The sequence below is a fragment of the Erpetoichthys calabaricus genome, chromosome 12, assembly GCF_900747795.2.
Source record: "Erpetoichthys calabaricus chromosome 12, fErpCal1.3, whole genome shotgun sequence".
Taxonomy (NCBI): Eukaryota; Metazoa; Chordata; class Cladistia; order Polypteriformes; family Polypteridae; genus Erpetoichthys; species Erpetoichthys calabaricus.
In genome coordinates this window covers 27,836,610-27,861,461 of record NC_041405.2, presented here as the reverse complement: position 1 = coordinate 27,861,461, position 24,852 = coordinate 27,836,610, and the positions used below count along the sequence as shown (strand labels likewise).

At 36.4% G+C, this 24,852-nt stretch overlaps 1 protein-coding gene across 4 annotated transcripts; it reads left to right on the top strand.

Moving 5' to 3' along the window:
- Positions 1 to 235: 235 nt before the first annotated feature.
- si:ch211-141o9.10 (probable endonuclease 4) lies at positions 236 to 24,402 on the top strand. 4 transcript variants are annotated; one of them, XM_051935137.1, is made up of 10 exons: positions 236 to 392; positions 2,151 to 2,265; positions 4,712 to 4,840; positions 9,730 to 9,810; positions 11,818 to 12,027; positions 16,304 to 16,486; positions 16,950 to 17,081; positions 17,164 to 17,268; positions 21,547 to 21,676; positions 23,840 to 24,402. In XM_051935137.1, exons 2-10 carry the CDS (start codon positions 2,163 to 2,165, stop codon positions 23,892 to 23,894), a joined length of 1,128 nt encoding a protein of 375 aa, XP_051791097.1. In that variant the 5' UTR covers positions 236 to 392; positions 2,151 to 2,162; the 3' UTR covers positions 23,895 to 24,402. The 4 variants fall into 4 exon arrangements, with proteins under 4 accessions (XP_051791097.1, XP_051791099.1, XP_051791096.1 ...); XM_051935139.1 differs by lacking the exon at positions 236 to 392 and adding an exon at positions 522 to 687; XM_051935136.1 differs by lacking the exon at positions 236 to 392 and adding an exon at positions 529 to 643.
- The last annotated feature ends 450 nt before the right edge of the window (positions 24,403 to 24,852 follow it).

Sequence of the window (24,852 nt, the reverse complement as noted above, 5' to 3'; positions counted from 1 at the left end):
TCAGAAAACCCATCAATCATTCATAGCCAATAAAGATAGTTGTTTTTCAGAGGCTGCGCCATTCTTCCAATCGCAAAATACAGTACTGGAAAAGGGCGGGTAGCGACGCAGACCAATGCTTCCGGAAAAGAAATTGAAAGCAATAAGGGCCAATGCGCTTGGTGGTATTTCTTGATAAGCACTACCCCCAGACCCGGAAGCTCAAGAGTACACACACAAAAAAAAAATAGCGTTTTGCATCGCGAGAAATATACGTTGTGATAGGTTTCATCACTTTGTTCTAGAAAGGTTAAACAGTTATTCTTTTCCGGAACGTGGTACACAATAATAGTTAATCCAGATGAGTAACTAAATATCTATCGTTATGTGATGCATATGCTCACAAGCAAAAGGTAAAAATTTATAATAAATAATATATTCCACGTAAAAAATATATTGATGCCTCACGAGCCTACACTGAATATGCAGGTTTAAAAATGATGAACGTACGTGTGACATCTATTAGGTCTTTAATATTCAAGAGCTAAGGCGTGGTTTATAAACAGGGAGGGCACTTTGTGACGTCATTTTGGCGCTTGGAGTAGTGCGAGTGCAAAAAAAATCACAGACGCTGAAGTTGAGTTTCCTCCACGTTGTTTCAGGGGTAAATGTCGTTCTGTTTTGTACCATTTGATTTAAATTACTTAGGTAATTTAAAACGACGATTCTAAATGTAGTTTTACATTAGTGTGATCGAAACACGTGTTTTCAAACAAAACGCATGGTGCGTTGTAGGTACGAATCGAAAACAATTTTCTGACTTAGATATTTTGCGTAAACGACGTTTCAGGATGAGACGTATTTTAAATAAATGAATTCTTGTTATAACGGTACATAGAGATTTTAAATACTATTACACGTTATTGTACCACGAGGTCATTCATTCAAAATACTCGAAAATTGTATTACAGAGTAACAAAAGCTACAATGTTTTAAATAAAATAATAACACCACAAAGCATTCTTTTACGTTTCGCACCTCTAAGGTTATTGATTCTTTGCATCCTTCTAAAAATGATAGGTTTGCTTTCAAATGGAAAAGGTTTGTTTTATGTATGTATTTACTGACCTGATGGAGAAAGTTATTTAAAACACCTTCTCAACAGGTTTATTTTGGGTGATGATGTTGATGCATTCATGCAATGCCGCCTATAATTGAGCTAGAATGTTTAGATAACACTGAGAAAGTCGGGTAATACATGCATTTTTTAATTGTATACCAGTAGGGCAAGTGTTCTACAAAATAAGCACGTAAGTGTCCATGGTGTTTCGCATAATATGACTATTATTTCTTTCTCTAAAATGGATTTTCATTGCAAAGTGATTATAAAAACAACATTTACATCAAGAGTGTATCAAGCTTTGTGATTGGAAGCACGTTGGTTGCAGTGTTTTATTTCAGTTTCTTATTCGGAATTCACCTTTATTATTTGATCTGCTGACATATTTGCTGCATATATGTTGTGTGCTTTTTTCATACTGTCAGAATTAATATGCACAGCAGCATTGTTATTTTAGTTTAACATTTATTTGTGAGTTATTTTGTAATGTACATTTTCAGGTTTGCTGCTTAATGACACTTGAGCAGATTAGTTGACTCATACTAATTGTAGGAGTTCACATGTAGATGATTTTCAGAGTAGTAACTTTCCAACCCTTTCATAACATCTTCACTTGAGCTTTTTAATTCATCATTTCAGAACCCAGTGTATGCAGTGCTTACAGTAGAAACATACTAAAGTAAAGAATATTTTGCCCTTGGATTTAATAAAAGTACTTTGATGTACATTCATTAGTTAGACTAATTTTTCAGTTTATCCAAAAAAAAAAAAAAAGCCCAAACTGGTTATTCGTGTAAGATCCAGTTAGGTATGTTTAAGAATCTGTTTTAGGTATTGAATGATCTCTTCTAGGTAGGTTAAGATATACCTAAATAAACTTATTGCAAAGTGGCCATGTGTGGCAAGATTGTAAAGTGGACAATATCTTGTTCTTTTTCATCTTCGGGGTCTTCTGGTAAGTCACCTTTTAGTAACTGCCAATATAATGTATGTGTTGTGTTTGTAATTTTCGTGAAACAAAGTCATCTTGCCTTTTGTGTCTTTTTTTTAGGCAGATTTCAGAATGTCTGATAGACAAGGAGCTAGACCCAAGCGAAGGAGGAGTAGTTCATTGTCTAGAAAGAGCAGGACTGTGCAGAAGACTAAAAGACGTAGTTCATCTTCAGGTATTCCGATCGTTTACTAATGAATCTTCCCTTGAAATGCATACTTGCCGCTATACAAATCCAAATTATTAAAAATTGTCTTTGAGATACTGAAGCTTTAAAAACTCTGCAAAGGTAGCTTGAAAATGGCAATTTCTCAGCAGAGTGTAATGGAACTGCACTCTGGTTTCATGCCTACTTTACAACCCCCATCCTGTTAAAAGCATTGTGTATAATTTTGAAAAACAGCAACTCTTGAAAGTGTTTTTTCTTCTTCTTTCCCCCTCTCTTCATCCAGTAATCAGGATTTCATGGAAAGTGCTAAATCCATGTTTGTTTTTATTTGAATTTGTTTTAACTGTTCAATTTGTATTGACCTTATCAACTTTGTATTACCTCAGAGTAACCAATTATCCATAGTAATATATTACAATCCTACTATCCTATCCAACTGAGTAAGGAATTCCAAAACATGATACTGTGGTGTTCTCACATTCCCATACCATGCTTCTCAGCATTCATGAGATATTCTGTCCGTGTTGCTTCTGGAATATTCTCTGTATCACCAGTTACAAAATCTCATTCAAGAATGAGCATTTTTGAGTCGGTAGAATTGGCAGAATTGGGTGCACAGCTGGAAATCAAAATGGATGACCTGCCAGTCTGTCATAGGGCACTAGCATTCATAACCCGAGGCTTGGCTCATGTGAGGTTAGTATAAACTTGCCAATTATTTTAAATTTGCACTTCTTTGGGATATTTTAGGAAACTGAGTACTTGTTGTAAAATCCATATGGGCAAAATGAGACTGTACGAATAACACAAATATGGTGGCCAGGTCAGAATTGAAACTTCAGCTGTGAAACACCTTTGCATTTTTTTATCTTGTATTCTGTTCTTCTTTATAACTGAGGCTAAGGATCAGTGCTGGTATCCCGAAGGTTGCCGGTTTGAATCCCCGTCACTTCCAAAAGAGATCCTACACTGCTGGGCCCTTGAGCAACACCCTTAACCTGTAATTGCTCCAGAGGCCCTGTACAATGACTGACCCTGCGCTCTACCCCAAGGGGTATGCGAAAACTAAGAAATTCCTAATATAAGAAATTGTATAAGGCAAAATAAAGAACAAAAAACAAACAAAAAAAATAATGTCAGCTGCAACATTTACTTTCAGAATTCACAGTTAAAGCAAATAGTGGTTGACCACCATGCCCCTAAAGTTCTGTATTTGACAGTAGGCAGTTTCCAATTTGATGTGCCTGTAGATGTGTAGGTGTTTATATAGGTGTTCCTGAATTCATGCAAATATTGACTATTTATATTTAGTTTTATTTTCAATATCATGGCTCAGTCATTGTCTTACTCATTCTTTTAGGATGTTAAGGGTGACATCACACATTGGCTGTGGATTAATTGCACAAATAAATTCTAAGTGGCTTAAAAGCTCTGGCAACAATATAGGACAGTGATTTTGTGTAGATGTCTGTTAGAAAAGGTCCTACATCATATAAACTGCCAGTACTTGTTTAACTAATAAATGTTGAGCAGTAGAGTGGTGCAGAAATTTGTTAGGAGAGCGGATGGGTTGGGATCTGAGATTGCTTCAGTGTAGCTGGATTCTTGTGGCTTCCTGCAGAATGTTTTGTTATTCTATTAAATTACTGCAGCTTTGTCAGAACTTTGGCTTTTGCATCTTCGGGTTTATCTGTGTAACTTAACCATTTTTTTTTTTTTTTTGTATCATGAATTGTTGAATACACCCGTGCTTGCTCAAGGGCCAGTTATCCTAGCCTCCACGTCTTTGGGGATGTGGGAGGAAAACCCATACAGGGAGGATGTCTGTGTAGAGTTTGCACCAAGTCCAGAAGTGTAATTTGAAATAAGGATGTTAGATTCATAAACTGGTAACACTAATCACTATGCCATCCTGTGATGTAATAAATGAAATATATTAATCTCTTTTGGTAATAGATTGGCGTTTTCTTAAATATTTCCTCTACATCCAGTCAGATTTGCTTGTTCTTGTGTTTATTTTAATCATGGCCAAACCAAAAACGACAACATTTTGAAATTTCGTTTAGTCTAATATGTTGGATTGTAGAAATATTTAATTACTTTGGCTAAATAATTAAAAATTATGAATTGGTGTGTAAACAGACCAAGACCAGGTAATTGTCTAATATGTAATGCTGCAAGTGTGAATGATCTCATTTACTGGCCATAATGTAGTAAAGCACATTGCGATTGCTTTTTCGCAGAGAAATGCCTGGAAAAAGTATCAAAATGAGTTAGTCAATTGATTATTAAAGTTCAATAACTTGCAGTAGAAACAAAATTTTGTTAAACCTGCTTCCCGTCATATTTATTTTTCTTAGTTTATTAATGTCACCAATGAAATACACCTTAAGAACCATGTCTGACTTATGTCTCATGCTTTAAACTAAACCCTTTCTTTCATAATCTTAAGAACAGAGACGAAAGAAGTTAAGGAGAAACAAAGCAGGCAGAAAGAGTGTCAAGAAGCGAAAACGCAGGGTAGTGAAAAACAAATTGAAACACAAGACACCAGTGAAGAAGAAATTCAAGAAGAAAAGAGGTAGATCCAGTTTAGGAAGTGTCCTCCATTTATTGAATGTTCCTGCCTTTTGTAGCAAAGGTGTCTTTGTAAGTTCTTTGGTTTACTTTTCAAAACATATGAAATCTTCTGGTTCCTGTCTGAACCAAAAACTCTTCGACTATTATTCTGTCCCAGGTCAATTATATCCATAGTTTATAGGTAGTTGGGTTTCATAATTCATTATTTGAAAACTGATTAAATAGAATGTCTATACTGTATGTAAATATCAGGAAGAGTGCTTTCATATGTTTGTGTGTCATATATTGAGAAACCAAAAGGTAAAACTTAATTTTGTGACTTATTAACCACTATACCTCTTATTTACAGTATGCCATTACCAGACAAAAATATCATTCTCTGCACTTCCTAGCTATCTGTTCCAAATACCCAGTGACATTTTATGTATTTGAGTCTGTGAATTGAGTCTGGCTTCTGGATGCACACATTTAAATGTTTTGGATACTGTCATTTGCTAGACATGATTGTTTGAATCCCAGTTCACGTGTCTCACTTTTTATAGCTAACTTGGTATTCAGTTGAGAAGCAAATTATTAAGTGACTAAGTTACTGGCTGTGTGCAGAAACACATTTTGCTAGCTTTATCAAAAAGCCAAGATTGTGTATAAAGGAAAAAAAAAATACTGTATATCTTCTATTGCCATGATATGCAGTGCAATAGGGGGGAATAAAACTGTTTAAAATTAGAGAATTCTATATATCAGTGTTTGTGTGAATAGAGCATTCACTGATAAACAAGATTTACAGTAATACAGTACATAATTTTTCTGAGTGCTTTAGGTCCTTGATACGGCCATTAGTTTCTTGCTGGTAATACATGTGAAGTGTACAGCAAATCATATAAACTGCAATAGTCTTACTCAAGAACATAGTTAAGTTTAAACAGAAATTCTTTTTTAGCAGTTTCTTGCATGAGTTAAAGAATAGTTTGCATTTGTTTATTGCTAATTTATTGAACTGTTTAAGTGGTATGAAATAAGTTAATGTAATTTGAGGACAGCTGACCTAAATGCAAGTACTGCAAATGATGCATTCTCCCTGATCTGCATGTTACTTATTCAAATGTGTAATTGTATTATTCATATAAAAAGGGAGAATCAAATACATAACTTTAGGACAGTCAGTCATCATCTAACCTGCTATATCCCAAAACAGGGTCACGGAGGGTCTGCTAGAGCCAATCCCAGCCAGCACAGGGCGCAAGGCAGGAACAAATCCTGGGCAGGGCGCCAGCCCACAGCAGGACACACACACACACAGCACACACTAGGGACAATTTAGGATCGCCAATGCACGTAACCTGCATGTCTTTGGATTGTGGGAGGAAACCAGAGCAACCAGAGGAAACCCATGCAGTCACAGGCAAAACATGCAAATTCCATGCAGGGAGGACCCGGGAAGCAAACCCAGGTCTTCTAACTGCGAGGCAGCAGCGCTACCACTGCGCCACCGTGCCACCACTTTAGGACTGTGTTTGTTCCCTTTTTAAAAAAAAAAAAAAAAAGTTTTAATACTGTAAATAGAGACAGTTGTAGCCTATATTAGTGCATCCTGTTCGGATCAGATTAGATACCTTGTCTTATTCAATTAGAAAGTGGAGAATTGTAAAGCTTTACTATTAAGTAATCACTTGACTATATTAAAATGTACAAACATTTTGTAGTGGTTTTGTATTCTTAATTTGGGAATAACTATGATAAATGCCTGCTAGATTCTAAAAATCATTTAATTGTTCACAATGAAGTGAATTGTTTTCTAATTTTAAATGAAATTTAACCTTTGTTTAACATTTTATGGTTGGTCGGTATGTTGGTTACAATCTTCCAGTTGAATTAGTCAGAACCACTTTAAGGATTTTTCCAAGGCAGTAATATATAGTACATATAATAAAAATGGCATATAAAAGAATATGATCAGCCAATGAAGTCCACATAGCATATACAGTACAGGTTTTATAGGCAATAGAATGCCAACAGTTTGAATGTTGACAAGTGCCTGTGTTTATATGGAACCTAATATTTAATAGCTGGTCAGATAATGCAGGCAGACAGAACTCATTGATGTAAACGTTGTGAATGTTGCCGAGTCTGTAGATGACAAACAATCATAATTTTGAAAACGATGGGTTATAATCCTCTATTATCAAGCCTACTTAAACTTTTAACAAAGTCCTGTTTGTACAATAAAGAAAAGTTAAATGTTTAGTACTTACAACTTTGTATGTCACATAATATTCTTTGTTTGCCCATGCTGCTAGTTGACCTATCTATATGGTTGTACCTACATTACAAAATGAGTATTTAAATGTTTTTCAAATCAGGAAGATGCTATTATGCAGTGATGGTACAACACTGGTTAGATAAGAGTTTTAGTGTGCTTGTACTACTGGTAGATATAGTCTCCGAGTTACAAATGCTAATGCCTGATGCTGATGTATTAAATGTAAAAGAAGTCTGTCATTAAAGGATAAAGCTAATTCAAACAGTGTGAAAATCTGTGTTATGTGTCAAGTGAAATTAGAATATCTTAAATGAGTAATCAGCTGAACATGTTAAGTTTTATTGAGGGAGAGGAAGACTGATGCCGTTGAAAGTTTAGATGCACCAGTGACATGCTATGAGTTAAGGAGAAAGGAAATGCATTCAGAATGATTACATGGAGTGAAAGATGGGGAATGACTAAATATTGAGGTGTAGTGTGTTGGAAATATAATAGATGGGAGCTAGGCTGGGGTTATACTTCACACACAGCGCGTGGTCCTGTGGATGCTTCTGCTATGCAAGCGGTGTACTGTTAATACTTGTGAGCATACTTTACGTAAATCTGGAAGATTCCACCAGGTGACAGTGCGAGATATCATCACGGTGAGAAAACGACATTTGGCTTCAATGTGTTGTGAATTGCCTGAAACATCCATTAAATTCCCAGGACACTTTGCCACAATATCTCTGAAAAGGATAGATGTTTAATGATTACATCCATTTATCCAGGGATGCGCTCATTCCAGCATGCATTGGGCACGAGGCAGAAACAATCCCTGGACGTGGCTTCAGCTCATTGTAAGGTGAATACAAGCATACACATAAACTAGCTTCATTTCAGCTTCCCCAAATCCTCCAATCTGTATGTCTTTGGAAGGAAACCGGAGCAAACTATGGAAACCCACCAGGAAAATATGGAAACTCTAAGCAGGAAACGCCAGGGATGTGACTCCGTACTGTAAGACGGCAGCACTGCCACCCCGCCACTGGTCTGCCCCCACATGTGTAATTATTAACAGTATTCATTATTTAAATGAAGTTAACGATTAATCTGTAAAATGTAATATACATACATACTTTGAATTCCATTTCATCATGAAAGTGATATCGAGTATAAATCTAAGGATTGTAAATGTGCAGAGAGCTGCAATATCATAAATTTAACGTGTTCTTTGTGGCAATTTCTGCCTGCTGCTGCTGTCCGTTCAGGAGGAAGCTCCAGAAGCACTTAGCGATTAACAACTGGGTCAGTTTTAAGATAACATTTGCAATGGTTTACTTTAATGACAATCTGTAAGGTTCAAATGGAAATTTCAAGATTAAAGCCGAAATTTCCACTTTAATCACAAAACAGACCGTTTCACTGTGTCCCTAATTTTATTTTTCCTCTGTGGCTCAGATATGCTGCCATACATTCTGATGCTGTTGTGAAGGTGCAAAAGAAAAAAAAAAAACAGCACAGAATATGGTATGTGAGAACTTTAAAATGTATTACATCAATACGTTGGGAAATATGCGATGCTTGAATATAAAAGCACCACAAATGCATTTGTACGTCGGCATTTTGCTTCACCACATCAAACCGTTTATCGAACATCGAAGCACGCACATCGATCCCGAAGGATCCGCAAAGCACCTTGCTGTCGCATGTTGATCGTAAACAGAGACTCTAACATCACACTCTAACTTGAACATACTGCACCTCCTAATTTTTTGCTGGTACTGCAACTCGCACACCTGTTGCGTTAATTTCTGAGGAAGTGTTCAGAGGACACGTCAGATGAATGCTGGGAACACAGCATTTGTGTTCTGAGCATGAAGTATGAACAGGCCCTTAGGGAGTCCAAAAACAAGAATAGCACTTCTAGCAGGTAACACAATACTGAAGAGTGAGCCCTAAGAACACCAAGGCAATGGAAAGTTTAGGAAGGGAGGGGAGGGACATTGACCAGCCTTAATAAAAACCTGATAGTCGATGATTTTTTATTTATATATATATATATATATATATATATATATATATATATATATATATATATATATATATATACCATCATTGCCTGGGAGGTTGTAATGGAGCATCTGAAATGATATAGCTTAATAATTTTACTTGAATCAGGAGAAACTTACTTACTAATCACTTTGTGATTACTCTCTCAGGAAGTCCTCTTCATTTGTTTGAGTTTTGATGGAGCATATTCCTTGTACATTAACTCCACTGTTTAATAATAGTCTCTTTGTAGTTTTTATAGATCAGTCTTACTGATGAGACTTGATACTGACAAAGTCTATTTTGACCATATTGACAGCACTAGGCATATTTACTGATTGGTTGATGTGTTATTATTTTATTATATAGGCATTCTCAGATTAGTTTGATGGATATGTATAGCTTAAGTGTTATATGGCAAAAATAATGAAGATAGACTCAAATTGCTGTAGAAGGAATATAATTTGTAAACTATTTTGTAAGAAGTTCCAAGTAAGAGTACAGTATAATGTAATTCCTTATTAGGACTAATATAATGCCTCTGAAAAATTACTTGTTTACTATCACAGTCCATTTAAAAATTTTCTTTTGATAAACAGGTGAAGAAGGACCTGTCAAGAAAAAGCCAGCAAAAGGGAAAGGAAGTAAAAGGCTTCTAGGTGGTCATATGTCTATAGCAGGTATCCAAGAATATCTGATTTTATTTTTCTCCCTGCAGAATTTATATTTATATATTCAGAGGATTTTACCTTTTTGAAAAATCTCTAATGCTCCCACTTATTTCTTTAATATGTTGAAAAAATATGATTTGTCTTTTCCAAGTTGCACAGTTTGTTCAGTAATTTGAGTTAAGTGCCAAGTAAGAATAATGTGAAGAATTGCCTACCTGTAAATAAGCTGTCCTTTTTTCTTAATATATTTTAGTATAATGTATATACCCGGCCTGACTTTATACAATAAGAAATGTTGCTGTCATATAAGGTGTTTGAACTATTATATCTCATGGAAGTTACATGTTCAGGTATTGTGATATTTTGTGTACTGCGGGGAACTGGCTTACCTCTTATTTCAGATGTTGTTTTAATGCTGGACAGCGTAATAGAACAGTGGTGCCAGAGAGCCCTTAAACACAAACATACAAGCACAGTCCCGGCTTCAAATAGATGGGTGCTTATTACAAAAATATCTTGCCAGAAGTACCAAAGCACAAGTTTTCTCTCCTACAATCACTTCTCCTGTCTCCACTGCACTGCCCTTGTCCAGTTGAGTTTTGCTTGTCCTCCTCCCACCTCCAACTCGCATGGATAAGGCAGTACGGTCCCTTTTATTGAGGACATGGGAGTACGTCCGGTGACAGGACTGTTGCCCCTTGGAAGCACTTCCGGGTCACATGGAAGTCCCACATAACAGGGAATACATCTTCCTGCAGCAGTTTCTTCTGTTATCCATGTAGTCCTGTAGCACAGCCCTGCTGGGATCCAACTCCAGGCATTCCCTGCTGTTTCCTGAATGGGCACAGATATCTGAGGCTGCTGCCATCTACCTCCAGATGTGAATAAACACTCTCAGAGACAGTCTTTCCCTGTCCTCCTTTATTCCGGCCAGGGAAGATACTAGTAACATGGCTGGTTGGGATGCCTGTCCATTTCCCCACAGCCTTCCGTTGGGGTAAGGCATCTTCTTCTCTGTTTGGGATATCTGTCTATCCACCTGGGAAGTCTCGTTCAGGTATGGTACCTTTCTCTTCTTTGGGCGGGATGTCTTTCTGTCCTCTTGGAGCCCCCCATCTGGGTAAGAAACTGTGCCCTTTCATGGTCAGGATGCCCGTTCATTCCACGTGGCACTTACGACAGGTTTTGTCAGACTGAGGGTGGAGCAGGAGGGGGACTAGAGTTTTTTGTGAATGAACAGTGGTGAAAGAGGAAGCACAGTACAATTAAAACTAAAATATATGATCAAGACTTTGCAACGAAGACTGTATTTGTCCATGTCACTGTCGAGGAAAATAACTTGCGTCATCCTGGCTGAGTCCGCAGCAGAAGTGATTCACTCTCTACCAGTATCTTTTTGATAAATCATTCGGAATACTGGTAACTTTAAACAAACAATCAAATGTCTGTTAGGCATGTTCCATCTGTGTACACTTCAAGCTGGACCTGACCTACTCTATCCAAATATTAATGAATTTAAATATAAACTTGTGGTACAATATGTGCAGGTCTCACCTTCTCTTACTGCCACCTACAAACCTGTTACTGACGGGCTTTATTTTATATACTTTATTGACTATTCCTATCTACTGTATAATAATGTTTTCGTCATATGGATGAATTTATTCATTAAAGCTAGCATAAAGGTTTTATGCTAGGCATCCATTAGTTTGTCTTTTTGAGTGATTTATACATTCCATGACCATGCAATGTTTTCATAAGATATGGAAACTTAATTTAATTCCCGATTCCACAGCAAATCTGTAATAACATGGTAAATGACAGTTTTCAGTTTTGTAATATGTAATAGATTGTGAGAAAACAGTTTCAGTGTTAATAATTATTTATGTTGTTAATGTACCAAAAATAAGTCAATGAGCTTTCTTACAGAGCAGACACAGGTTTAAAAAAATCCAAAATAATTCACTTTTTTTTTCTTTTTTTTTTTTTTTTTTTAAATATATAACCTATTTATAGGAGGTATTTGGAAAGCAGTTCATGATTCTGTGATAGTGGGAGGCACTGCATTTGCCATGTTCCTTGGCTCTCAGCGAACATGGAAAAGCAAACCCATTGATGAAAGAGCAGCAGAAAGGTTCCGCCAAGCCTGTGTTGAATATGGATTTCATCCCAGTGTGATCTTGCCACATGGCTCCTATCTAATGAATTGTGGTTCTCCCAGGCGGGGTATGGATAAATTATTAATTAATTTTTAGGGAGAAAGATGCATTTCCTTAATTGTTTTTTTTGTTTTTTTTTTAATCATTAATTGATGTGTCATTTAAACTTGCAGACTATAGCAGCTAACATAAACCCCATACATAAACCCCAGGCACTGAACCATCTCTAAAGACTCTTCTCATCAGATGTTAAAGTTACATAGGCTGTTTAAATAATGGAAGTCCATGTATTTGTAGACGTTCTAGGTTTTCAAAAAAGGTTTTAAATTGTTCATTGTAAAATCTCCTACCCAATGGATTTAGGAGTCATAGTGGACTCTAAGCTAGCGACTTCCCGACAGTGTTCAGAAGCCATTAAGAATGTTAGGTTATATAGCTCGATGTGTGGAGTACAAGTCCAAGGAGGTTCTGCTCACCCTTTATAATGCACTGGTGAGGCCTCATCTTGAGTACTGTGTGCAGTTTTGGTCTCCAGGCTACAAAAAGGACATAGCAGCACTAGAAAAGGTCCAGAGAAGAGCGACTAGGCTGATTCCAGGGCTACAGGGGTTGAATTATGAGGAAAGATTAAAAAAGCTGAGCCTATACAGTTTAAGCAAAAGAAAATTAAGAGGTGAAATGATTGAAGTGTTTAAAATTATGAAGGGAAGTAGTACAGTGGATTGAGACTTATTTTAAAATGAGTTCATCAAAAACACGGGGACACAGTTGGAAACTTGTTAAGGGTAAATTTCGCACAAACATTAGGAAGTTTTTCTTTACACAAATAAAGATAGACACTTGGAATAAGCTACCAAGTAGTGTGGTAGACAGTAAGACGTTGGGGACTTTCAGTACTCAACTTGATGTTTTTTGGAAGAAATAAGTGGATAGGACTGGCGAGCTTTGTTGGGCTGAATGGCCTGTTCTCGTCTAGAGTGTTCTAATGTTCAATCTTAAGTAATAATAAGACATTTTTAGGGTAAGTGTATTTAAATTCTAATAACTAAGAAAAAATAACATGGAGTTCAAACAGTTCCATATAATCCACCACAGTAAATTGTTCATTTGACCTTACTTCAGAGCATTAGGAATTATTGTTATCCAAAGACTGTTTGATAAATAAGTGACTATTTCAATTGCTGGTGAATATCAAATAGAGAGTATTTACCTTGGCTTGCCAAACGGGTGCAAGTTCACATCTTTTTGCTTCTTTCCAAAATTTCATAGTATGCATGTTTGCAACCCAGTAGGAGTTCTGAGAGTTTGGTAGTGCCATGCCTCTGTCTAGTTTAGATTTCTAGAGAACATTTATTTATTTATGGCCTCTTTATAGAAAGTGTTTCATAAAGTACACAGTTTTAAAAAATGCAATAAATCAGCCAAAATTGAAGCAAAATACAAAATTTCCTCTTTCACGTAAACTTGTGACTTCACATATCCCCATAAAAAGAAGTCACAAGGTGTGAGGTCACATGAAATTGGAGGCCATTCTTGGTCGCCGCCGTAAAGCGAGATCAGACGCTCAGAATTTTTCACGAAGCAAGGTGATTGTCTCCCGGGATGTATCGCAGGTAGCTCCGTCCTGCTGAAACCACATTCCGTCATCCTCCATTTCTTCCAGAGCAGGCTACAAAAAGTTAGTGATCATGTCCCCGATAACGGTTGCCATTTATAGTAACTGAATTTCCATCATCATCTTCAAAAAAGATGGGGCCAATCACGCCTCCTGCCCAAAAACCACACCAAACCGTGGCTCGTAGGGGATGCATTTCGTGCTCTTGGATCACTCTAGGGTTTTCATTACCCCAAATGCTGCAATTTTGTTTGTTGACATACCCAGAGAGATGGAAATGTGCCTCGTCACTGAAGATTATTCTTTTTGAAAAATTGTCATCCTCTTGTTCCAAAATCCAATCGGCGAATTTTCGCTGTTTTACGTGATCTGCTGGTTTCAGCTCTTGTGTCAACTGAATCTTGTAGGGGTGCATATGAAGATCTTTTTTCAGTATTCGATACACTGAAGATGGTGACATACCCAGCTGTTGTGAACGATGGCAAAGCGACTTCACAGGGCTCACATTCACACTGTCTTGCACTACCGCGATGTTTTGTTGCGTTCGAACATTACGGTTTTTGACCGGGCAATTTTCTGGTTGCAACTAACCCAGATTCTTCGAATTTCTGTACCAACCTCGAAACTGTTGTTGCGGTAGGAGCATTGTCACGTCCAAAGATCGCGCAAAGTTTACGGACAGTCTTTGCTTAGCACTCCCCATTTTTGTAATGGGTTTTCACAATAAGAATGCATTGCTCAATACTGAACTGCTCCATGGCTACTAAATGGAAAAACGACAAATGTTCTTCTAATTGGAGTGATAATAGATAACGAAAATGTTAGGAACAGTGCTGACAACCTTCAAACAAAAAAATCCCGCGCAATTCAAAAAACTGCGTACTTTATGAAACACCCTTTATTTCAAATTACTTTGCCTTTGTGAACAGTTTATTTAATATATAGTTTTATTAATAAATAGTTACAAGTAAAGTTATACTTATTTTAGAATAATATTTAATTATGTGATACAAATCAGGGCTCAAAGAAGCACTGTAAAATAGTCCTATACTTTGTTCTTAGCCATTCTTGGGTGCTTTTAGCTGTGTGTTTTTTGGTCATTGTCCTATTGGAAGGATCCATGACCTGCAACTGAGACAGAGTTTTCTGACACTGGACAGTACGTTTCGATCCAGAATGTTTTGATAATCTTAAGATTTCATCGTTCCCTCCATAAACACAAGGCACTCCTCCATGTTTCACAGTAGGTGATGTGTTCTTTTCTTTGAAAGCTTCATTTTTTGTCTGTGGACATAGAGCTGATTTGACTTGCCTAAAAGTTCTAGTTTTGTATCATCTATCCAAAGAACATTTTCCCAGAAGCATTGTGGCTTGTCAATATGCATATTATCACATTACAGTCTTTTTTTTTTTTTTTTTTTTTTTCAACAGTGAAGTTTGAAAAATCGCTCTAATCCAATTATTTATGATCTTTTCTAGAAATGCCATCACATGTGGCTAGGCCATTTTAGAATATATTTGTAGAGTAAGCAGTGCTTCATCTTTTTTCATACTTGATTTGCTTTACTCGATGACATATCAAAGGCATGCAGGTCTACATGGGACAACTGCTATTCGTTTAATCACTCTTCAGGAGGTATACAGCACTTTTTCAATGAGCTACAAGGGTATCGACAAATTTGTCCACATTCAGTGCAGTGTTGCTCATTTTAACCACTTCAGCTGTATCTGTATATAGTGATACTTTTGTATTAATTACTTAAATTGGATCAGACACATTAGTATTTACTGAAGTCTACAGCACAAAGTAAGACTAAAGAATTTACTACATTTAAAAAATAAAAGTTTTAAATCAGAAGGCTGTAGTAGTGTTAGAGTATTAGTAGTACTACAAATCTTTTTTTTTCTTTTTGTTTTAATTATTTGTTCAATTATTCAGTTGTACCTGTGCTTTAAAGACCTGAGAGCATTAGCACTGTATACTTCAGCTGTGAAACACTGAAAAAAAAACATATGTATTATGAAATAGATTACCAGGATTATATTATATATTGTACTTTTTACTGATTTTAGTGTAAATTAAGTTTGTTTATTTCACTATGGATTTTGCCATATGTTGGTTTATTAAAGAATTTGTGTAGCATTACTTTCATAGGCATGTTTGCTGTCTATAGAGGATCCAACTCTTTATGACCTTGAGCAGGATTAATAGGATGCAGAAAATGGATGGATCTACCAGCTCATTCATTGCTGTAGCTGATAACCAAGGATAGTTTTCATATTCTCACATGGACATGACTTTTGTGGTTTAGTGTTAGAAATGCAGTTTGTAATATGGGTTTGTTTAGAACAACCATTTGAAAATGCTTAAACATGGAAGTAAACTACAAAAAATGTAAAATGTTAGGCATTAACTTTTTATTGAATGTTTATGTGGCTTTAAACCTTGTATAGTAAAGCAATATTAGAATTTGAGAGACACCTGAGAAGTCATGTTTTAAAATTGATTTTATATGTCATGGCATGATTATAGTTAACCTTGCTTAATATACAGCGTGTCAACAATGAAAGACTGGATCTGCTGATATTGGTTGTTAGGTAATTGTTTAACAAAAGCACTTTTTCTTTCTTGTAGTCTACTTGTGCTTTACTGAACGTTTCTGTATTGACTGTACTTTTCTAATTTTGTGTATTCTTGATGACTTTTTAAAAAAAAATTTTGGGTCAGATATTTTTCAAAAAAGCAGATCAATGCTGATTGATGAGCTGCGACGCTGTGAACAACTTGGCCTGACTATGTTTAACTTTCACCCTGGATCAACTCTAAATGAAATCAGTGTGGAGGAGTGTCTTGAAAGAATAGCAGACTCAATTAACTATGCCCACCAGCACACCAATAAGGTCATGACTGGTAAGTCTAAGAAATATGCAAGTCTTCCATCACTATATGAGACGTGGTTTAAAATCTACCCAGTTGCTATTCAGATGTCTTCATACTCACATATTCTTTAAAGCTTTATTTCATTTAATCAAAATTTGTTGTCCCAAAATTCATTATTCTTTTTTCAGTTGCTTTGTTGGAATGTTGAAAACCTATTGTATTAACTGTATTATATTCTATAATATGTCCTGTTTGTTCAGCCTAGAAAGGGTTGCCCTCTCTTTTGAAGTACTGAGTTAAAAAGCAGTAATTGATTATTTCAATGAATAATTAATAAATCTTGTTTGTAAATTAGTGGGCAACTGTATTTAAAGTCAAAGCACATGGATAATACACTTGAAGTTTAGCATTTATTTGTAGAGTACAGTTGTAAGTAAATTGCTGATGTTTTTAAAAGCTAATGATGCAGTTTTTTTGCTATGTGTTTTAACAGTAATTGAGAATATGTGCTGTCAAGGAAACACAGTTGGGGGAAGATTCTCAGAAATAAAAGGAATTATTAAATTGGTGAGAAACAAAAAGAGGATTGGGGTCTGTTTAGATACTTGCCATGCATTTGCTGCAGGTTGGTACATTAATTTAGCTTTGACTTCACAAGATAATCAAAAATATGTTGAATAGTACAAGTATCATATATATTTTTTTAGGGTATGACCTGTCAGCAAGGGGTGGAGTGAAGAAAATGCTAGATGAGTTTGATGCACAAGTTGGCATGAAGTACCTGATGGCCATTCATCTAAATGACTCTAAAGGTATTTTTTTTTTTTTTTATGTAGCCTCAGTTTATTCTTATAGCATTCATCATCAGAGACCAACTTTGAGCACCTTGCATAGATTTTAAACTTCAAAGTGAATACTGAAAATTATGAAAACTTGCAACATTTATAATATGGAAGCACTTAGATCTGTTTTAGAAACTAGAATACATTTCTAGAGACAGCAATTGGTGGAAATTTATTAACTTTACTATTAAAGAATAGTTTAAAATAATTTTTTTTTTCTACTGTATACTGAAGTGAAATTAAAATAACATCTATTTTAGATTTGGGTTTGATTCTAAGGGTTTCCAGGAATTTTCCATGACTCTGTGTATATGCAAGCCAGTATAGAAATTAGTTACATAATGTGGTGCAGTAGCTAAGGAACCTGACTATAAACAACAAGATTCTTCTGACTCGCTGTGCGACTGTCAGCATGTGGCTTGACCTGCCTTCACTTGAATTGAAGAAAAAACAAATGTAAGCCATTCCCCTGTTGTATGATCTTTTAATTCACCATAGATAAAGGCATCTGTAAAATGTATAATAGTAACAGCTTTCACATGATGATTTTTTCCCTGTAGAGTTTTAAGATGTTTAAATATTATCAGAAAGTTTGTACAAATTGACTGGTTCTCTGCTGTAGAGATGTGATGTCTCCCCACCACCAATTTATTTATTCCTTTGGAAGAGTAAATACTATTCAGGCCTGTAACACATAATGCATGCTGATTTTAGAGTCCTATATTGCAGAGGTGTCTGCTAATTCCAAAGAATTACACAGGGCAAGGTTGTGCACCTCCCACTGTGTGCTGCTCCACAGGCCTCCTGTTATGAAGGCACTGGAGGTACATTTTTTCTAAGCCACCACAGACCTTTAGTTTTTGGATAAACTAAATAGTTTAGTCAGAAATTACACCTATTGAAGTGTTTTCTATTTTCTGTTTCAGTGGTATCGCAATACTTTCATATCACATGCTCTTCTTACTCAGGGTAGTGGGGGGCAAGTCTCAACATAAAGTCTATGTACAGTCTATGAGCAAAAGACTGGCTAATCAAAATAAACACCCTTTTTTTCCCCCCAACTTTGGCCTGTGACTTATTGTCATTGCAAAGGTAGGCTTAATCGGAAACTTTCTACACTTCATCTTAAAAGAAATGTTTGTATACAATAAGTTTATTCTTAGAATCAGTATGGTTTTCCCTTCTACTAAAGTGTAAAAAAAAAAAAAAAAAAAAAAAAATGTTAAGCCTTTTACTGCATGCTGCTGTAACAAGTCATTCATTCACTGCTACCTTTATACTTAGTTGTTTAAAGTAAAATTGCACCAACGCTAATACGTTATTACTTATTCGTTAAACCACTGAACTTGCTGTTTGAAGAAATTAACTTGAGTCCATAAACTGAACTTCATTTAGCTGAAGTCATATGTTGAACGTCGTGTTGCACAAACAGAAGCATGTGAAGTTAACCCACTTAATCTTTACACATTTAAAGTAAGGTACCCACCCTGTAATAATTTCTCCATTTTATTTACGTCACACATATAATTTAGTTCAACTATGCTGCATATGCCTCTTGTGAGGCAGTGCTTATACCACTCAATGATGAACTAGAAAGATGTTTTAAGACAAAAAAGAAAGCACTGTAGTATGTGTGCAATGTATAACACTACCGTTTGTTTCCTACCTCTTAAGTCTGTTGTAGGTGATTAGGCTATATACATCTTGGCTTAGAAGTACAGTAGTGGAAACATTAAAAGGCCAAAAGATGCAAATCACATTTTAACACACAGATGAACCTCTCATTAATCGTTAAGTGTCCACTAAATTGCATTCATACACTTTCCCCAAAGTGACTGTCCATGATTGGAAAAAGCAAACCACAAGCTGCACCGCTAGGAAAATAGTTTTCTGCAAATGTGAACACCTGACAGAAAAGGTGAGGCGGTACCTTGAATGTGAACACATTTGTTGTTGCACGCATTTTTCAGCACAGTGTTGTTCCCCACTCCTAATTCATGAATTGCTCTCCAGGAATGATTCCACATTTTACATTTTTCTCCAAGCAGTATTTATAAAGTCTTTGTTTTGTAAAACCAATACATTAATGCATGTGCATTATATAAACTATTTTTAAGAATTTGTTTTGAGGAATGAAAATGTGTCTGGTTGAAGAGGGGGTGTTTGGAGGTGATTTGGTCCTCTCCAGAACCCAGGTGGCACTAAACGTGGTTCAGTAATGTATTACAATGAATATAAAACAGTTCAATGAGAGCAACATCACATCTATGGGAAATCAACTTCATTATGTTAGTGCAGTTAATAAACTTCCATTAACCTTCTTAGCTTTAGACTCGAGCATCACTCAGGCAGTGAAAGAGAGTTAAAAGCATTAGTCCAAAGTATCATTCGGGCAGCTGTATAGATGCATTTTGCGTAAGCTTTAGACCTGAGGATTACTCAGGCTATAAAATTGCTAACAGCATTAGTCCTGAGCGTTTCTTGGTCAACGGTGTAGACGCATCATCTCCTAGCCTCATAATGGTGTCTTGTAAGAAACGCTTTTCAGCAGTCTTGGTGTTGCACATTCTTGACAGTGATGAGAGCAGTGATGTTGAGGAGCTTCTCATTAACAGTGAACGATTAAGTGACACTGTCTTCAGGCAGTGAAGTTGAAACCGACTGTGAAACTGAAAGCGATTGTTATGAATGCGAAAGTTACACTCACGTTTGGGTTTCTGTTTATCCTGCTTCGAATATACCAGCACAACCTTGTTTTGAGTTTATGGGGCAGTCAGGAATAAAAGTGAAGGTTGACGGCCAAGATCCATTTACTTACATGAAGTTATTTCTTGATGATGATGCGATTGAAAGGATTGTTGTTGAGATGAATCGTTATGCTGAACAGTGTTGGGTAAATGACCATACACACCTAAGCAGTTTTCCCATTCAAAGATATACCACACAAGGCCTATTTTCACAGTATATATGGTATTAGCATCATCTGTTATTGTTCATTTCATATTATTATTAATCATTTTTATACTTTTTACACTTCTGACTTTGTACATTTAACATTTTGCACGTTTTACAGTAGAAGGAGATTTAATAAAAATATAATTTTTCAAGCCAAAAAAATGTAAAGCATTTTACATGGTTTTCTGAGAAAAAATGTAATGCGAAGGAGTTTACACTAAACACTTTATGGTGAAAAGGTAATATGTACACTGTTAACTGAGGGTTTGAGGTTGGCGTATTTACACCAAGTAAAATTGAAAGACCTTATAAAAATTTCCTCATTCATGTTTTGCATTACTGGGCACATTTTATCTCGTGTAGAGGCCTCATTGTCTGTCCCATTGTTGACTTTGCTCAGTTGCATTATGCATTGCTGCTAAAGCTACTGGGAGTTGCGATATCGGCCTTTTCCTGGTCACTCTCAAAAGTCTTCACTGCATTATTTACAGCTTGCTTGAGTCATCATTTAGGGTTTTTTTTTTTTTACTTCAAGATGAAAATATAAGTTTTTGGCAAGAATGGGTCATTTGCTTCTCTCTTTGCACCACTGGGCTCTTGTTTTAATTAATCATCCTCTTTCACTATTTTGCAGCACAGCAACACATTAAATGTTCAATCTCATAAAAGACTTATTAGACATTGTATGTTCTTATTTTTGTTTTTGTTTTAAAAAGTTTTAATTTAAGAGTAATTGGACAGGTTTATAATCGTGAGGATCGAAGTGGGTTAGGGATGAGTGCTGGAAAACAGGTTGCTGTGAGTGGTGGTCAGTGAAAACACTGACTTTTTCTTTTATTAGATATTTTCTTGTATATGCAAAGGCCCATTTGCAAGCAGGGCCTTAGGACGTGCACACCCGAGTCATCCTGATGGTAGATTCAACCATGCCATAAGAAAAAGAAGCTCAGAAGTGGCTATTGACTTTGGAGCAATAATCAGGTTTTCATCATTGTGCTGGTTCATATTTACCCAAATGTAGTAGATCTCTTTAAATATTTTTGTGTTGTTTTACCTTATAACCTGGGAACAAATGATTTTAGTTGTGGAAGACCGAAGAATGATATGTTTATAATGCATTTTCATTTCAGTTATTAACGTGCGCTTGCATTTCTACTCCCTATGTTCTAAATTATTATGTCAGTTCATTGCTGCAGTTTACAAATAGCAGTATTCTATTTTAGCATTTTTTATGGCTGTAAGAACTAATGGATTGTGCTGTATTTAAAATTCATCTCATTGGATTTTATTTAGGAATGTTGGAGTGTCACAAAGACCGTCATGAGAACATTGGTTATGGACATATTGGCTTAGATGGGTTCCGTCAGGTTATGAATGAGCCCCGTTTACGCAAAATTCCAATGATTCTCGAGACGCCCCACAGGTGAGCCTAATGAACCTCCCTCCTTGATATGAACATTTATTTTTACGTTTAAAATTTAAATTTTTTTTTAAATAGTAAATGCCAAGAACTGTAGCACAGTGATGAAGTGGTAAGCACAAGTACTTTATAGCTGTAGAAATGAGGCTTGAATCTTTGGCACATCAATGTTTGTGTGTTTTATATTAGTACTTCTTTCAGTATTCCAGTGTTATCTCATTATGCTAAGTTAATTGGTGACTTTAAATTTGTCCTGAGCAAATACAGTGCATCCGGAAAGTATTCACAGTGCATCACTTTTTCCACATTTTGTTATGTTACAGCCTTATTCCAAAATGGATTAAATTCATTTTTTTCCTCAGAATTCTACACACAACACCCCATAATGACAACGTGAAAAAAGTTTACTTGAAGTTTTTGAAAATTTATTAAAAATAAAAAAGCAGAGAAATCACATGTACATAAGTATTCACAACCTTTGCTCAATACTTTGTCGATGCACCTTTGGCAGCAATTACAGCCTCAGGTCTTTTTGAATATGATGCCACAAGATTGGCACACCTATCCTTGGCCAGTTTCACCCATTCCTCTTTGCAGCACCTCTCAAGCTCCATCAGGTTGGATGGGAAGCGTCGGTGCACAGCCATTTTAAGATCTCTCCAGAGATGTTCAATCGGATTCAAGTCTGGGCTCTGGCTGGGCCACTCAAGGACATTCACAGAGTTGTCCTGAAGCCACTCCTTTGATATCTTGGCCGTGTGCTTAGGGTCGTTGTCCTGCTGAAAGATGAACTGTCGCCCCAGTCTGAGGTCAAGAGCGTTCTGGAGCAGGTTTTCATCCAGGATGTCTCTGTACATTGCTGCAGTCATCTTTCCCCTTTATCCTGACTAGTCTCCCAGTTCCAACCGCTGAAAAACATCCCCACAGCATGATGCTGCCACCACCATGCTTCACTGTAGGGATGGTATTGGCCTGGTGAAAACGATGCCTGGTTTCCTCCAAACATGACGCCTGGCATTCACACCAAAGAGTTCAATCTTTGTCTCATCAGACCAGGGAATTTTCTTTCTCATGGTCTGAGAGTCCTTCAGGTGCCTTTTGGCAAACTCCAGGCGGGCTGCCATATGCCTTTTACTAAGGAGTGGCTTCCGTCTGGCCACTCTACCATACAGGCCTGATTGGTGGATTGCTGCAGAGATGGTTGTCATTCTGGAAGGTTCTCCTCTCTCCACAGAGGACCTCTGGAGCTCTGACAGAGTGACCATCGGGTTCTTGGTCACCTCCCTGACTAAGGCCCTTCTCCCCCGATTGCTCAGGTTAGATGGCAGGCCAGCTCTAGGAAGAGTCCTGGTGGTTTCAAACCTCTTCCACTTATGGATGATGGAGGCCACTGTGCTCATTGGGACCTTCAAAGCAGCAGAAATTTTTCTGTAACCTTCCCCAGATTTGTGCCTCGAGACAATCCTGTCTCGGAGGTCTACAGACAATTCCTTTGACTTCATGCTTGGTTTGTGCTCTGACATGAACTGTCAACTGTGGGACCTTATATAGACAAGTGTGTGCCTTTCCAAATCATGTCCAATCAACTGAATTTACCACAGGTGGACTCCAGTTAAGCTGCAGAAACATCTCAAGGATGATCAGGGGAAACAGAATGCACCTTAGCTCAATTTTGAGCTTCATGGCAAAGGCTGTGAATACTTACGCACATGTGTTTTCTCAAGGTTGTTTTTTTTTTTTTCTTTTTTTCTTAATAAATTTGCAAAAATCTCAAGTAAACTTTTTTCACACTGTCATTATGGGGTGTTGTGTGTAGAATGCTGAGGAAAAAAATGAATTTAATCCATTTTGGAATAAGGCTGTAACATAACAAAATGTGGAAAAAGTGATGCGCTGTGAATACTTTCCTGATGCACTGTATGTGAAAGTGTGCATGAAGTTGCCCTGTGTTAGGCTGGCATCATTGTCTGAGCTCAGTGTTGTCAGCATAGGCTGTAGTCCCCCTTGACACTGGTATGTTCTAAAAAGAAGTGGATGGAAGTTAATGTAACTAACTTTAGTCATTAACCAAGTCCTACAAAAATTGTTTACCTAACATCTCTAAAAAATAGTGGACAGCTTCAATCTGGTAAATGGGAAAAAAAAATTTAATATTTGTTTCATTAGGCCCAACTTTGATTATGAAAAGGAGATTAAACTACTGCGTTCTCTTTGTAACTGAAGCACACGGCTTGGACTGTTTCTTGGACAGAAGTTGAAACGTGAACTGGCTAGTTTCAGTCGGTGGCATCAGTTTTCTTTCACTACACCACACAAGGTACCGAAGAAGTAGTATTTTCAACTTTTTCCTCACTAAGTATTATTTTGGTGCCTCTCCCAAGTAGTGGGATACCTGGACAATTTATTGTGAACACCTGTATGATAAGATATTTTACTTTGTGCCTTTTTTGAAACACTGATTCTCTAGAGGAAAGAAAACTACTAACTGAATGAAAATAAAGCAGAAAGCATATTGTTAACAAGAGAATCCTGTCTTTAGAATATTTAAAGAAAAAAAGTTGAACATTGTTGTAATACAGAATTCATGCAAGTTCAAAAGGTAGCATGGCTGCACCTGGCAAATATTTGGCTTTGCTAAAGTCCGTTTTTTTTTTTATTGTACTGTACATGGTTATATGTTTGTATATTTTGTTTATTTTGTTTAAAATAAATTAATTTTTAAAATTTTACATTTTTTTGTCCTCAGTTGAATTATAAATGTTTTTTCAGTAATTGTAATCCTGGGATGCATAACCAACTAGCTATTAATACTAACAGGAATCCACGAAAGTCAGTAGCTAAATGTCAGGAGAGACAGGAGGCAGATCCATAAAACTCAATCAGTTGTTGAAAATAATTAGAAAATACCTTGGTAAAGTGATAGAAATGACTTGAATGGGTCCTCATAGTAAAACAGGAAGTGGTTTATTCAGTGTATATAATCCTGGGAACAAGTGTATTAAAATCACAACCATAATATCAGAAAGTATATGGGTATTTAAAAGCTTATGTGTATAATTTTTTGTTCAGGTTAAAGCAAATCAAGTAATCTAGCGATATCCTGAACAACAGCCTATTGGAAAATTATATGTCACGTATCCAATGCGTACATTGTTTTGCTAAAGTACTGTTAAATAAGT

What these genes read in the sequence shown, in the direction of transcription:
- si:ch211-141o9.10 (XM_051935137.1), top strand. Translation starts at nt 2,163, where the DNA reads ATGTCTGATAGACAAGGAGCTAGACCCAAGCGAAGGAGGAGTAGTTCA. An exon ending in AAGACGTAGTTCATCTTCAG is followed by an intron (nt 2,266 to 4,711) that starts GTATTCCGATCG and finishes CATAATCTTAAG; the next exon opens with AACAGAGACGAAAGAAGTTA. An exon ending in TCATCTAAATGACTCTAAAG is followed by an intron (nt 17,269 to 21,546) that starts GTATTTTTTTTT and finishes GATTTTATTTAG; the next exon opens with GAATGTTGGAGTGTCACAAA.